General features: G+C 45.6%; 1 protein-coding gene across 1 annotated transcript in view; it reads left to right on the top strand.

Moving 5' to 3' along the window:
- Positions 1-15,270, top strand: part of MAML3 (mastermind like transcriptional coactivator 3) — a 246,868-nt gene extending 231,598 nt beyond the window's left edge. Inside the window, exons 3-5 of the mRNA XM_041461803.1 lie at positions 6,256-6,489; positions 8,578-8,665; positions 11,341-15,270. Of these exons, the coding sequence (XP_041317737.1) occupies positions 6,256-6,489; positions 8,578-8,665; positions 11,341-12,323 (1,305 nt within the window). The 3' untranslated portion in view covers positions 12,324-15,270. The remainder of the gene's footprint in view (positions 1-6,255; positions 6,490-8,577; positions 8,666-11,340) is intronic.
- The last annotated feature ends 248 nt before the right edge of the window (positions 15,271-15,518 follow it).

Raw genomic sequence — 15,518 nt, 5'->3', positions numbered from 1 at the left:
TTTTGGTTTGAATTTGGGCTGATCCACTTTTTTTTTTTTCTCCTAAAAATAATAATACCAATTAAAATTGCAATTGCAAGGAAAACAGTTATTTGAGATAAACTAATACTTCTCAGTGCACAAACCCACCCTTATGCTCCATACCATGGTTTTATGGTATGCTGGTGAAACTGGGGGTAAACAAAACTGAAAGTAGGAGTGATTTCCCCTGCAAAGGTTTCTTTCTTGAGAGAAGGGAGAGATCACCAGAGCTATTATTTGTAAAAGAGGAAATTAGCCTGGTTTTATTAAGGTGGTTGAAGTTTAGTGGCATTCAGGTGAAATGCTGCATTCCTGAATCCGTCATTCCTGAATTCCATTGGTCATGCTCAGGGTTTGTGGAGTGAAACCCATGGGCTGGAGCAGAAGTGGGTGTGTGGGGAGGTGCCAGCAAAGCCCTTTCTCCTCACAGGCTTTGACAAGAACTTCTGCTGGCCTTTAGCTCTTAAACAGTTTTAGAAAAACAGTTGCCCCTTTTAGAGACCGTTGTTACCTACTTCACCACCAAAACTGAAGACATTGGAAAATTCCTAAAAGAAAACAAAAATACACCAAAGTCTGACAGATCCTGTTTGTTCTGTGGGCAGAATAAACTGTATGGAAAACACAGGGAGAAGAGTTCCAGGTGAAGAGAGGTGAAAGGAAAACAAATCAGCTACATGCAGAGGTCTGGTGTCAAACATCAGAGGGATTTTGTTTGCTCAGATACTGTATGAAAGACCATGGCAACTGGGGGCCTGGGGGGAGAGGAGAGGTTTGCAGCCCCTCCCTGAGGCTGGGTGACAGAGGAAATAGGTGAAGCAATCTGCTCTGCTGGACCTGCTGCTGGAGCTGGAGTTGTGAACCAGCTATTCCATCCCTTCATCCTATACACTGTTTTTCTGAGGCAAGAAACACCCTCAGAAGTCTGAAATGAATGGATTTGTAATTTCCTTAGTCTGTCAGATGGTACCATTCTGAGAAATGTGGCTTTGCTGTGGGCAGTCTGATTTAAAAAGAGGATTAAGATCCATGTGAGACACAATAAGTCACAACATTACAAGGCATTCAATAGAAATATTTCTGAGGGAGTATAGGAATGTGCTTTCAGGCTGCTCTGAAAACACTGGGTAGAGATGATGTTTTACTGTGATCTAGTGTATGGAAATGGAGTAATATTTTTGATCCCAGTAATAGGTTGGAGAACCCTCTTCTTAACAGACAGCCACACACACATACACAGACATGCAGGCAGTGCCTGTGTCCCCAGTGGCAGCCCAGGGCTGTGCAGAGGTGAGGGCAGACAGTGCTGTTTATCAGCACTGTACATCACCTTGTGCATCACACCCATTCCATTGCACTAGTGTTGTGTTTATCCAGAAAGGCATGCATCCTTGAAGATTTCAGATTGTGGAGATCTGCAATTTCTGATAGGCAATAGAATCAGAGGGTAAAAATGTGATTCTTCTTTCTGATTTGAATCTGTCTTCAGCTTCCAGTCGTTGTATCTGGTTTTGCCTTCTTAGTTGGATAAAAGAGCTCTTTAAGGAATTTCTTCCCTCATGAAGGTATTTTTATCCACCATGGTCAAAAGCATCTCTACATTCTTTTTGTGGTAAACTAAATGGATTGAGCTCTTTAAGTCACTCGCTGGTAGGCATTTTCTGCCACAAATCTTTTTTTTTTTTGTCTACTTTTTCTGCTCTGACTCTAAAATGTAGATGTCTGATTGTATACATTTTTCGAGTGTCATTCTTCTGATGCAGTGTGCAGGATAAGCTACCTCCTGGCTTCTATTTGCTTTTTATATTCACTATCCATATGATCACATGACACAGGATGGCACAGAAAATTATGTTTGTTTGTCTGTTTTACACATTCCCAACCCTGCTTTCCAGTCTATGTTTCTCACAGTTTGTTGGCCAATGCTTTGCTCCGAGACGTGGAATACCCATTCTCTGTTGATTTCTGCCAGTAGTTGTCTGGAACAGCCTCCTTTTCCCTGAGGTGCCACTTTGGCCCCCTGGCGTTCAGCGGGCGCAGAGCTGGCTCCTCCAAATATATCAGTCTGTGCACAGAGCGATAATGGGCAGGCTTGGGTGTCCCTGCCTGGTTCTTGGGGCTTCAGCTGGTGGTCTTTCTGCTTGTTCTGAAAGGAAATTGTGTGATTGCTTTTAGCTGCAGTTGGGGGATTCAATGACATGAGGAAGGAATAAATCACCACATGGTAAGGAAGAGGCATGTAAGATTTGAGACAAAGAAGAAAATCTCATTTCCACTCCCCTTTGTTATCCTTTTTACTGTGCATAACTGTATGTATTGCACATGTTACTCTGAGCTCCTGCGGAGTATTCCATCACTCCAGTAGAGCCCTGGAAATACACTGAGAGGACACAGGATTTATCTTCCGGTTGCTTAAAAAAGGATTGGATTATCCACAGGGGACAACTCCCGTGCAGGCATTAAGTAAGCAGTCAGATCCCTGCACAAGTTCATCTTACCCAGTGCCCTGCACCTGTCCAAACCTACAAACCTATCCAGGTGTGTAATGCTGACCATTTGGAAACAGTGGCTGCTTTTCAGCTCTGTGAACATGCAGCTCTTTGGCTCCTTCAACCTGCTTTTGTTCCCAGGGTTCGAGCTCTTAATTCTGTCCCGGGCTACCTTAAAAGCGGACAGCTGAGGCTGCAGGGGCAGGAGGGCTCCCAGGAGGCTGATGTAGGGCCAGCCTGTGTTTGAACTTGCTTTGTGTCGCAGCTGAGGGGCCTTGGCACCGTTCTCCCTCTATGTAACCAGCTCTTGGCTTCACCTGTCCCTCGATGAGGACCCTGCAGTGGAGCTGCAGCACCACTGTTCCTGACTGGAATGCCTGTGACTCTGCTCAAGCCACTGTTAGCAGGAGAGAGCTGTTTGCAGCCTGAGAGCAGCACACAGTGGCTTTCAGTGGTGCTAAAAAGAGCCAGAGTGAAAAATGAGAAATGACATTGTACCATTTTCCCAGATATCACAACCTGAGAATACAATCTGTGTTTCCCCTTCCAGGGCATCTTTTCACTCACTTCAGGGACTATCTGCCCACAGAGCACCCCCATGCACACATGAGCACAGGGTCCTGGGGGAAAGAGCTGGGCAGTCCCCTTGCTGCTGTAGATCCCTGGGAGTTACATGGTGAGCCAAGCTGTGTGCGTGGGCCACTGGGGAGACCAGCATGGGTGAGATGCAGCTACAGGCTGGGAGCTGATGAGGGTGTCTGGAGAGTGAAGCAAGAGGCAGCAGTGCCAGTTGGTGGAGAAAGGAAAATGCAGAGGGTGTAGGAAGGAGAAAGGCATAGCAGGGAATGAGGAAGAGGAGGAGCAGGAAGGCTCAAGGTGCAGTAGGAGGATGAGGGAACAGTCAGGCAGAGCAGGAGCAAAGAGGGTTGTCAGTGAAGCTTGCATTAATTTGGTTTTTAAGCTCTGTAAGTGTGAAAGTGCTGGACGTAGCTCAAGTTGCTTGACTTGGTGTTCAGCTCCTGTGATGAGACTGCATCTGGGTCTGGAGCTGCCATGGCTTGTAAGAGGCAGCCCTATAGAGTCCAGTGATGCTTCCTCCATCCCCAGTTCCCTGCCACATTGCCAGGTGTCATCTCCACACACTCCCCTTGGAGGACAACAGCAGCAGTGCCAGGCTGCAGAGCTAAAGCTCTGGGGAAAGAGCTCTGCTCCCAAGTGCTAGGGAGCATTTTCTTGCAGACACTTTTTGCCTGGGCTGTGCTCTTATTTTCAGGACACACAACCCAGGACTGCTCCCAGTGATCTCAGAAGGGCCTTTCATCATCAGTTGGGAAGAGTTTTTGCCAAGAAAAAATAGGAAAGGAGAAGAAATGTTCTAGGCAGGAGTGTGGTCTAGATGAAGAAGGCCTGGCTTTAACAGCAACAGGAAGTTTTCATTATGTACCTCGAAATGACTACACACACAACACTGGAAGTGACACCTGTGTGCTAATCTTCATATTTCCTTCAGCTGCTGCACAGTTCACCAGGCTCACATCAGCTGGTGGGTCTCCTTTCAAAACTTTCTTCCTTTTAAATTCCAGAATTACTTTATAACATAATTCATCAGAGAATGGAGTGCTTTCTGCGTGGAGTGAGCATGTCCCTCAGCTATACCCATGTGTGCATTAGGAGCCAGGACAAGAGTTCTGTAGAAAGTTTGATTTTTGTTTTTGTTTTTGTTTTTGTTTTTTTTTAAGGCAATTCAATGCCTTAAATGGGACTTGGGCTGCAGCCCCAAAGGCAGCTGTGCACTGAAGCTCGCAGAGGAAGCTCAAGGGATGTCACATCATGCCCTTTGGCTCCTGGGGTTTTTCCCCTCCTTTTTCTTCAGTTTGTAGTGGCTGCAGCAAAGGCTCCATTATTTGGCAGCATAGCCTTGCTTTTGTCTATAAATGGAAGCAGTTGGCCATTATCCCAGTGTAACACAGGATAGTCCTGAGCATCAGTTATGCAACTGGTAGCTTGATGACTTCATCAGAAGCCGGGGGAGAGCCAGGAGGTGGTAGGAAAAGGCTTTTGCCATCAACTCTGCTGGAGACAGCCAATAAATGTGTGTGTCCCCCCAAAGCAAAGAAAGTAGGAGCAAAGCAAGAGGGATGGATGAAGGGTTCAGTGCAGAAGCAGCTGAGGGATCCTTAGTGATTCCTTGACCCCAGCTTGGGGGAGACCCAGACAGTGCTGCAGCCCTGGCCCTTAGGATGCTGCAGGGACTGTGCTTGACCAGGCTGTAAAGTGCACAGTGTAGCGGGTGATGGGACTGGGGGAGAAGTGGAAAGAGGAACAGGGAGAGAACTTTCAAACCAATATAGATGTTAAAAGGGGAAAGAGCCTAAATATCAGAGAGCTGCCTTTCAGCAGAGCCCTTCAGGGAGTATCTGTGAAAAGCAGAGATGTGGACAAATTGTATTTGTTATTTCCACAGGAGGGTCCTTGAAAACCTGACCTTCATGCAGAAAGGCTGACCCTCATTTCCCAAGCTACACGCCAGCATTGAACTTAACCCTTTCCCTGACTGTGTGGGGATGGGTGCTGCAAGATCACCTTTCTGTACACCCAGATCACACAGTGACTGACAGAACTCAAACACCCGGTGGGACAGGTGAATCCAAACCTCACCCTCGCAGGTTTTGCACAAAGGATGCTAAAGCGATACAGGTCCTTTCCATCAAGTTGGTGGTTTTGAATAAGTACCTCTCGTATCTACTCATCGGTTAAAGAGGTTCTACGGGCTCTTAACACCGAGATGGGGACCAGGCACGCAGTCGTTGATTTTTAAATACGGCATCAAGGGCCGAGTGGTGCCGAGCCGGGCCCCTAGGGAGCGCTGGCGGTGTCGTGAGTCCCGTTTGCCCTGGCCGAGGGATAGCCTGGGGCTGGGCCGTGGCGGCTTGGAAGACCGCAGCCGAGTCCCCGGAATGCTCCCCGGAGGCCCCGGGAAGAGGCCGGCCCCGCTCGGCTCCGCCTGGGCAGGGCCGCTGGTGAGCAGCGCCGCCTGCCGGCAGAGACAGCGCCGGCAGGGCTCCGCTGACCCCGACCCTGATCCCGTCCTTCCTTTCGCAGGTACGCGGGGCGGGATTTCCCTCCCGACCTTTAGTCAGTGCTTTTCCCAGCACTAAAAGGCAGCAAATTTGATTTAGAATACGAAAAGAGAGCAGGGTGTGTGCAGGGAGGGCGCTTGCCCTGATTCCTTCCAGCCACACACACAGATCCAGTGCTGCAGGATGGAAATCTTGAATAAAGACATAATGAAGTTAAATCCTGAGGTTCTGGAGAAGAATTAGTGCTGCCAGCTCCCACTATTCATTGTGTGCATCTAACACCATGGCTCCTCAATCCAGGGGATTATGTTAAATTGCTATGTTAAATGAAGGGAGGGAAACGGAAAGGAAGAGAAAATATAGTTGTCTTCTTGCGAAGGGAGAAAAAGTTTAGAAAAACACTTCTCTGAAGCATGAAAAAGCTTAGCTCACAACTTCATTATTTCACTATTAATTAATTATAAAATGCTCCTGCTTTACCTGAGGGGCTTTGAATTCCAGGAGAAAAGGGGAACCTATTCCCTGTGGGGAGCAGTCCGTGGCTCAGTCTTTCTCCAAGCTCCAAGCTTCACCCACAGACTCTGTGCCTCCTCAGCTTGGTGAACTGCGATTTCCCTTGCCTGTGGAGTACCCAGTAACAAGGCATTCCCTTTTTCTTTGCACAGGAGCGCCAGGTGGGATTGTCAGGGCCCATGGGGCCCATGCAGCCTTCTGTCCCAGCAGGCTCCAGCAGCATAGTCACAGGCAGCAGCTCTGGGGGGCACTTCCTTGGGAGCCAGCCCCAGGCAGCCATCATGAAGCAGATGCTGATCGAGCAGAGAGTGCAGCTCCATGTGATGGAGCAGCAGAAACAGCAGTTTCTCCAAGAGCAGAGGCAGCAGCAGATCTTAGCGGAGCAGGTACAGTATCCATCTGTCTCCAGCGCATTCTGGGATGAGCATGAGCACTACAGACAGCACAGCACCAGCCCTTTCTTCCAGATTTGGGAATTCTCTCTCTGTGGATCCTGTCAGGGTATTTCAGCAATGGTTGTCAAAGAAGAGGCAACTGTATCAGTCCTGCCATCAACTTGGCAAATATTACCCGTGTTTCCAATGGTGCGCTTGATAGTCACGTTGGATTTTAGGCACTGGAAAAGTAAGCTCTTAACCTGGCATCTAATGGTGCATTTAGTCCAGCAGAAGCACACTCTGCTGCAGTTACAGTCACAGGTCCTCTCCCCTAGATCTAATTGTGGTCTTGCATTGGCAAAATATGTGCACAGCTGCACAGTGATCTGGGACAAAGAATGGACATGGCTTAAAAGAAGACTTAGCAAGGAAAAATGTTACTATTTACCCAGACCAATTCCTTAATCTGGTTTATTGAGTGCCAGCAGGAGCAATTAGTTCATACAAGGGAGAGAACCAGAGACTGAAGTAGGAGAACAGTAAAACCACCTCCGGCAGTGGCAATGTGGAAGAGCTGCACTGGAGCTATAACCTGGCTTCCTGAGCTCCTGGGCTTTGCAATATGGTTCTTAAACTACACAGTCTGAACAGTGGTGTGTGCTTAATTCAGGTGTAGTTTTAAAGCAGCCCAATAGAAAGCCAATGGAAAGTCACACTGTTGAGTCCCTACAAGATCATATCCAAGTTTAAAGTTGCAGCCCCCTAACGTTACTTAGATAATGCTCCTGGTAAGTCAGCAATTGCTTTAAGCTTTTCTTCTCCTCTCTTGCTAAGGAAAAACAGCTTAAGACCATCTGCTTAAATTTGTGTTAGAACACATGCATGCCATGTAACCGCAGAAATACATATTGCCTCCCCCCCTTTCTCTTGTTACCCCTGAGAAACAGAAAAATTTACTCTCAGTGAATAGGAAGGATGCTCCTATAAATATTTAGGATAAAGAAGCCTGAACTTATTAAAGCGTGAACAGGTGCATGAGAGTGAGGATGCAGTAATGCATCCCATGGATTGGGCCAATTCGCATGCATAAAGCCTAGAGCCAGTAGGCTTAGGCTGAAGGCAAGCCTAAAAGTGTTAAAAGGTCACCAAGCTGAGGCTGTCAAGTGTGCTGACACGCTCTTCAGAGATGAAAAACAGCCTGCAGTCCTCAGGCTCCTAGCTTTGGGGTAGTTTATGCCTAACAAGAGTCCCTCTTTGTTTCTGATAGTGTGCAACACATACTTATGAATGCAGGGATTAGTACTTCCTTCTTTTCTCTCTTCCATTCTTGTACCTTTGTTACACATCATTGGCTTTGGACACAGTATTTGTAGAGCTGCAGGTGATGCTCCCAGACATGCCCTTTCAGCCCTTAGTTGAGTACACCGTAGCATCTGAAGGCTCTGTTTTTATAATCAGCCCTTGATTCTGTTTTAAAATATTCACAAGTATTCATAGAAAACCACAGAGGATCAACGTGGTCTGGATCAAGGGAGCATTTTGTAGTCACCGCTCCCAAAATATCATTCACTGAAGCACAAGAGGAAATGTGCCTTAGTAATCCATTTCTGTTTTGGCTCAGTAATGTTCCAAGGCTGCAGTGCTTGGGTCAGGATGCAGTAATCCTTGAAGCTGAGTGTTATGAGTGCAGACATGGAACAAAGTCTTGCACCAGGAACACAAACCTCTGGACCTTGGCAGGACTGAGGGAAAGAAAGTGTGTGTGTGGCTACAGTTGCCCTTAGATCTAGGTGAGCAAAGTTAGTTCACACCACTCCCTCTCCTTTCTGCCTGAAGACAGTTAAGCTCATGCTGTAGAGGTCAGGATGAAATGGCTGTAAGTAAGTAGTGATGATGTTGGCCTCAGTGCATGTTTCTTTTTGAGCCAAAAGGAGTCTGAGTGCTGAGTAGCCCAAGTGCTCTGAGGAGGACTCTCCAGATGACTCTGCCTGTCTCTCCAGAACACCTCACCAAATTAGAACCACTGCAAGTTCTGCAGTTTTGCCACCAGCCCATTAATTAATTAATCATCTCTTCCTTTCTGTCCTTCATTTTCAGCAGATGCAGCAGCAGTCACATTTGCCTCGGCAGCATCTGCATCAACAGCGAAGTCCATATCCAGTGCAACAGGTCAATCAATTCCAAGGTAAAAGTCCAATTGTTTTTCCTGTTTTGGAGTCAATGCCCTAAAGGTAGCAAGTGTGTGAAAGCTTGTGCAGTTTGTGACTACTAGGTTTTAAGCAGTGTGCCAGAAGAGGAATACAGGCTGTTGCACACACCACAGATTTTACCAAAGATGAATGCCCAAGTTTGCATGTTCAGTTACATTTATATTTCTGCTCTCTTCAGTGAAAACTGCTTGCTTTTTCTTTTATTTTTTCCCCTCTTTTTTCCCCCCTTTTTTAAAATGACATTTATTTTCCCTCTTTGACATCCAGATGTCATGGATTAATTCATAGATTTATCTTGTTGACCTCTAATCTTATGAGGTTTTTTTCCTGCTAGCATTTCTGACTGTATCTTGGTTTTTCCCCTCCTTCATCCCTCACTTTATCTAATTCGATGAGCAGAGAATTTAAGAGAGGTCATCCTTGTCTGGAGAAGGGACTGATAAATGTCAGGTGTGGGAAACACAGTAAAATATCTGAGATGTAAATAGAGTTTTTTTAATGATCTCAAAAAAAGCACAAGTATTATTTTGATGTGCTCCCAGGTAATTGAAAAATGTAAGTGCACTCATTTTGGCTTAGGAAAAGAAGGTAATTCTGAGCCTTTTAAGTGAAAAGCATCAGCTGAAGTCTTCACTAACCATGATTTCTATACAGACATGAAATGAACACACACTTGTACTGTATATTCATAATAATATCATGTAGATGCAACAGAAAGCAAGAGAGGCAGTTCTGGACATTTCACATTGCCGTTCTGGTTCCCAGGACGTGAACAGGCAGCCACATCTTCTGCTGGCATATATCAGGGTGGCTTCTTCTAATCACCTCCTTATTTTTATCTTTGGCACCATAAGTTCTGTATGGAATTACTTTTTCCCCCAGTAATTCATTTCCAAAATCAAGAAGTGTGTGTGCGCACACACACACTCAGATGCATGCATACAAGCTCTCTGCATTCATGCTTCTTTGAAACACTGTCTTTGTATTATTTAAAATAAAGACAGAAGAGTTTAGGCTAATCTGACAGAGCAATTAATTCATTTTCATAAATGAACTAATTTAAATAGTTCACCATTTTTTGCTTTTTAGTCACATGAATGTAATCCAGTGCAGTAGGTTATATGTAAATGAGACCAGAAGGTGGCCTAAAACCTTGAAATCTGTTGCATCTCTCTTTTAACTACTCCTTGTCTGATCTCCTGTCACTTATGCCATGTACAGTAGTTAACAAAAGCAGTATGTGAGCCACTTGCTGTTAGTGACTCTTTTGGAGCTTTTCAATTACCATTTTCAATTAAAAACAGCTAAAGATGCATTAAGATTTCAACATCTGTATCTTAAGCACATGCTGGAGTCATCATAAAAAGACTGTTTCTTATCATGAAAGGAGCTGATCTAAGTTAAGAAAAATCAAGGGAACCCCAATGCCAATCATTAAGAAAGCAGTTTGATAGCATGAATAAAGTAAAAGTTTCTACTACATGTGGCCTGTTCCAGTGAGATGCAGATGGTCTCACTTCATGCTACAGAATGTTTCATTTAGCTGTGTGCTGCTGGAGCTAAAAGCACCCACCAGAAGCTTGTGGTGCTGCAGAAAATGGAGTTGTAGCCATCCTCTGCATTATTTAATAGAATTACATGTATAGAAATGTTGCTTCCTTTATCCACCCATTTCTCATAGAAACCAAGCCAGTGTCAGTAACAGGGACCAGTGTTCTCTGCTCCCCATGGATGTTCAGGGATGTTGTCTGCCACTGAGGGACAACAAATAGGGGCTGATTTAAGAACATTCAGATTCTGTTGTACAGTTCTGGACTCTCAAGCAATGATTTCATATTTGCACCTGGTATTTAATAACATTTCAGCCTGGAGCAATTGTGTGCCTCATACACTCTGAGCTTCACCTGCCAAGTGTTGTATTTAGTCAGTGACTCAAACCTGCAGAGTTTGACTATTTAGTTAGTGACTCAAATCTGACTGTTCTATTTGGTAGTGACTCAAATTCACAATGAACCCATGGCATAATCTGAGTTCCAGGTAATTGTCTTTATTTAAAGATAGTAAATATAGAAGCATATTGGCTTCCCTGAAATCAATAACTCCCCTGTACTCCTGAAAGTAAGACACAAGCATGGTTAAATTATCTGTCACAGTGTGGAATTTAACAAGGCTAGGATTTTCTGGTTTCCCATCACTGGCCTAAGGTGAAGTAAGATTTGCTTATAGTATTGATTCACTAATACACTCTCCCTGCTTTAAATGTCCACAAAAACCCGATTTTTCTTCTTTCCATAGAACTAATCAGCAACAATGCTGTAGAAAATCCATTCATTAATGCCTCCTGAGCTATTAAAAGAATTGATTGACCTTCTGAGACTGACATTTCCATTTTCAAGGCTTACTTTTGAAATACAATGGAGATATTTAAAGGAGAGCTTCAAATGGTAAACTGAAGTTCAGCTGCTATACTGCTAATGAAGAAGACCAGTGGAAGTTTTTCCATTTGCTTGCTAGAAGCTGAATTAGGTGTAGCTGAGGAAGATAAGTGCTGCTGAGGATGCTCCTACAGATTCTTTCTTATGCAAAAGTGTGTTAATTAAGATTTACAGGTTTGTGGGCTTTTTCTTACCTTCTTCCCTTTTTGGTGCAGGTTCACCCCAGGATATAGTGGCTGTGAGAAACCAGGTAGCACTCCAGAGCATGAGAACATCCCGAATGATGGCCCAGAATGCGAGCATGATGGCCATGGGTCCCTCCCAGACCTCGAGCACGCTGCTCACCACAGCAGGCCAGTCGGATATGGGCATGACTCCTTACAGCAATGCCTCTTCCAACCAGCCAGGAATGTACAGCATGAGCACGGGGATGAGCCAAATGTTGCAGCACCCAAACCAAAGTGGCATGAATATGGCACAGAGCACGGGCCAGGGAACAAGGCAGCCTGCCTCTGGACAAGCAGTGGGAATAGTTGGCAGTTTTGGTCAGAACATGCTGATAAACTCTGCTCTTCCCCAGCATCAGCAGCAGACGAAAGGACCTGTGGGCCAGGTCTTGCCAAGGCCGCAAGCACCACGACTTCAAAACCTGACAGGGACTGTCCCTCAAGGAACACAAAACTGGCAGCAGCGAGGCTTGCAAGGCGTACCTGGAAGGACTAGTAGTGAAATGGGACCCTTCAACAACAGCACCACATATGCAATGCCATCTGGGCAGCCACGGCTGTCCAAGCAGCACTTCCCACAGGGGCTCAATCAGACAGTTGTGGACACAAGTGGGACAGTGAGAGCCGTGAACCCAGCGCTGGGGAGACAGTTGCTGCAACCACTACCTGGGCAACAGGCAGCCAGCCAGGCCAGGCCAATGGTGATGCCAGGAATAAGCCAAGGGGTCCCTGCCATGTCAGGCTTCAATCAGCCCCAAATGCCAGGTGGTACCTTTGCTCAGAGCAACCAAGGTCAGGCCTATGAGAGGAATCCCACCCAGGACATATCTTACAACTACAGTAATGGAGGAGCAGGGGGGTCATTCTCCAGTTTAGCAGAGGGCACAGACCTTTTGGACTCCATTATTAAAAGTGGACCAGGGGATGAGTGGATTCAAGAACTTGATGAGTTGTTTGGAAACCCCCAGTGAATGGGATTGTATAGTCTGGAGCTTTGGTTATGTTTTGTTACGTTTGAACAAGCAAAGAGGAAGTCAGATGTTCTACCCATCCCTGGATTGTTGGTTATTGTTTGTATTAGTTTGGTTTGGGGTTATCTTGTTTTCTTCTGTTTTTAATTGCACAAACTGAGCTGATCTGTAGCCACCTTTGGAAGATTCAGGGGATGATGAAAACATCAGCATCCCAAAACTGTCATCAAGCAATCTTTGCTGCGCAGCAGCACCCACTCTGTGTGTGTGTGTGGCAGAATGGAGAAACTGGAAAAGCCAGCTGATGCATCTGGCTGGGAATATTTGTTCTTCCCCCACTTAAAACAAGGCTTCATTGCACAGTGGTGAGGGGTAGTCCCGGTATGTCCCCCCATATATGACTGTATACATTGCAGCTTCCAGGGAAGCAGATGGAAGAGCTGGGAGCAAAGATACAGATATTCAGGGGTGATTGCACAGGCTCTGGTCAGAAATGGGCTTAAGCACAGGGCCAAGCAGGTCTGGGAGAGCCATGGCCAGGCCAATGGGGCTGGCTATGGGCTGTCCTAAGGGAATGCGCAACACTTATTTGACAGACCTAAACAATCACAGGGAAGTCACCGTTTTAACTGCAGAGTGATAAACCCCACTACAAAGTGCAAAAGAACATAAATTAGGCAGTGTTGTGCAGGCAGATTGATTATGTGACTGCTGCTGGAGACAGCCTAGTAGTGGGTTAACTTAATGAACTGCTTAATCCCCTTGGGACTTGAAATAGTGCTTCCCAAATCAAAGCACTTGTCATGGCCCTGCTGCCTGGAGCGTTGAAGGGCTGAGAGGTACCAAGAGACATTAGCAGAGCTCCTCAGCTGGTCCCTCCCTCTCCTTCCTCCCCAGGATGTTCTCAGTTCACTCCCTTCTCCTCTTGTTCCTTCAGTGTAAAGCAAGCTGAGCTGGCTGCACTTTTTTTTCAGGCAAGCCACAAAGGGCCAGGCAGGGGAGGATAAAACAGGAGAAAACATACCGTGAGGGTTTGGCACACAGGAAGACTTTCTCCTCCCCTCCTCCCCTCTTGAAAAACCCAGGTTTGGCAGGTAGTATTACACTAGGGTGTCTGTGATATGTTCAATTTTAAACAGATGTTTGGTCTAATCTCTCTGGTTTGCTGGAATAAAATTCACTGCAGTATTTGAAGAATATAAGTCATGGAAGGAGTACTGTAAAGAACATTAAATGAGTGAGTAAAATAATTGATATTGTAAGCATGGGGTCTGCCCAAATAAGGTTTTAGATAATAGGGATGTATCACTATCTCCACTGTTTGGACCAGTGCTGAGCAGCCCTGTGATGAAGTTGTGACAGATCTCACACAATACTGAAGTCACCAGCCATTCTGAGTGTGTACAGCAGGGTTCCCAAACTGCAGTTGGAGGCTGTTTTCTGGAACTTATTACCTCTTTAGTGTTTTCATCTGAGAGCTGCTTATCAGGTTATATAGTTGTGCATATAAAAAATGTTAACATGACCCACAGTCCAGAGCTTTAGCACCCCCTGGCCTAGCGCTGGCCTCTGAGAGCCATGCTCTGCAGCAGGGTACTAGTGCCAGTCCCAATTCCCCAGCTCCTGATCACCTCCTTTTGTGCTGTCTCCCTGGGCCCAGCGATGCTAAGTGCTGAGCCCCTGAATTCCATGGAGGCTGAAGGTCTTGGCACTTGGCAGTTTTATGTCCTGCCTTTCTCCGTGGAGCACAGACACACATCACATTAAAGAGGGAGAGCAAATGAGTCTGGAACCATCTCAATGCCCCATGAGGCTCCCTTTTGAGCAATTTCCCTTGCTGGGCTTGCCTAGTGGGGAGAATTACCTGTTCCAAATGCTGCGATGCAGTAGGACAAGCTGCATTTTTAATGTGCTAAAGGTGAGCCATCAATCCAACCTGCCCTGACTGCTACATTTTTAAAAATGGCTTTAATCTCATCTCTTTTAGCTGACCCCTTTTTAAAATACAGCACAAGGGCCAATTCCAGCTCCTGCTGAGGATGATGAACATGATTAGCATGCCTGCTGCTTCAGTAGGAGCCAGGCTGGGCCCTAATTCAGTGAAAGGAGCACCAGCCAAAGTTTTTGGTTCATCCTGTGGGTCAGCATCTCTTGGTCAGAATGGAAGGGATAGGCAGACACTGGGAGAAGCAGCACCCTGAAGGGACTAGGATGCTGTGGCTCCATGTGTGTCAGCATGAGCATGGGGCACATGCGTGTGTGACAGAGCTGTGACAGGTGGGAGGGCAGGCACCCTGCTGGGTAGGGGACAGTGCTGGGGACAGCACAGCACCCATACCTTGGATGAGAGTGATCAGGGCTCACCTCTCAGCACGGAGGTGGGAAAGGGGAACTTAGAAACACACATCCACCACACAGCAGCCAATGCAAGCTGGTGTGCACTGGGGAGATACAGGCCTTGGTGATAAATGGTGGTCAAGACGAGTCTCTGTTGTCTTTGTAAAGCTTCCTCCAAATACTCCATACTGGGATCAAGTACTAGAGAACAGATTTTATTAGATTTGGGTTGATTGGGGTTTTTTTCCTTTCTTACTATGGTGCTGATGTATATGTAATGTTTTAAAAAAAGTCATTTGTAAATATGTTTTTACAATTCTATAGATATCACTGGGTCTACTATCTGTAAAATATATACATATAAATATATATATATAAATATATATATATATATACTGTTTGTTTAAAATAGAGTATTTTTATTTCATTCCTTGACTCATCCTTACTGCAGTGGCATTGCACTTCAGATGACATCTAATTATTAATTTGTACTGTATCCCTGACAGTAACTTGCTCCATTTTATTCAGATTTTTCTAGTTTTCTGGTTTTACTTTGTACATTAATCATTGATTATTCCCTTTTAAGACCTGTACAGAGTCTGAAAATGTAGAAAAGTACCTGGTGTTGCTTTTAAAGAAAAAGAAACAAAACAAGAACAAAGAAAACAAAACAAAAAAACTAACCAAACAAATAAAAGATGGTTATATGAGTCATATATGTGGTGTATATGGATCATGTCTTGCCCCACTCTTGTGCCTCAGTGAGCAATCTTCCATGGAGGGGAGGGAAGCTGCAAGCAGGCAGATCTGAATCAGCCCTGGATTTTCTGTATGGCAGCATCAAGGCACCTGGTGTAG

Source organism: Pyrgilauda ruficollis, unplaced genomic scaffold (assembly GCF_017590135.1).
Source record: "Pyrgilauda ruficollis isolate IOZ18807 unplaced genomic scaffold, ASM1759013v1 scaffold154, whole genome shotgun sequence".
In the NCBI taxonomy this organism is placed as follows: Eukaryota; Metazoa; Chordata; class Aves; order Passeriformes; family Passeridae; genus Pyrgilauda; species Pyrgilauda ruficollis.
The sequence above is the reverse complement of the archived record's forward strand: the minus strand, read 5'-3'. Positions and strand labels throughout refer to the sequence as shown.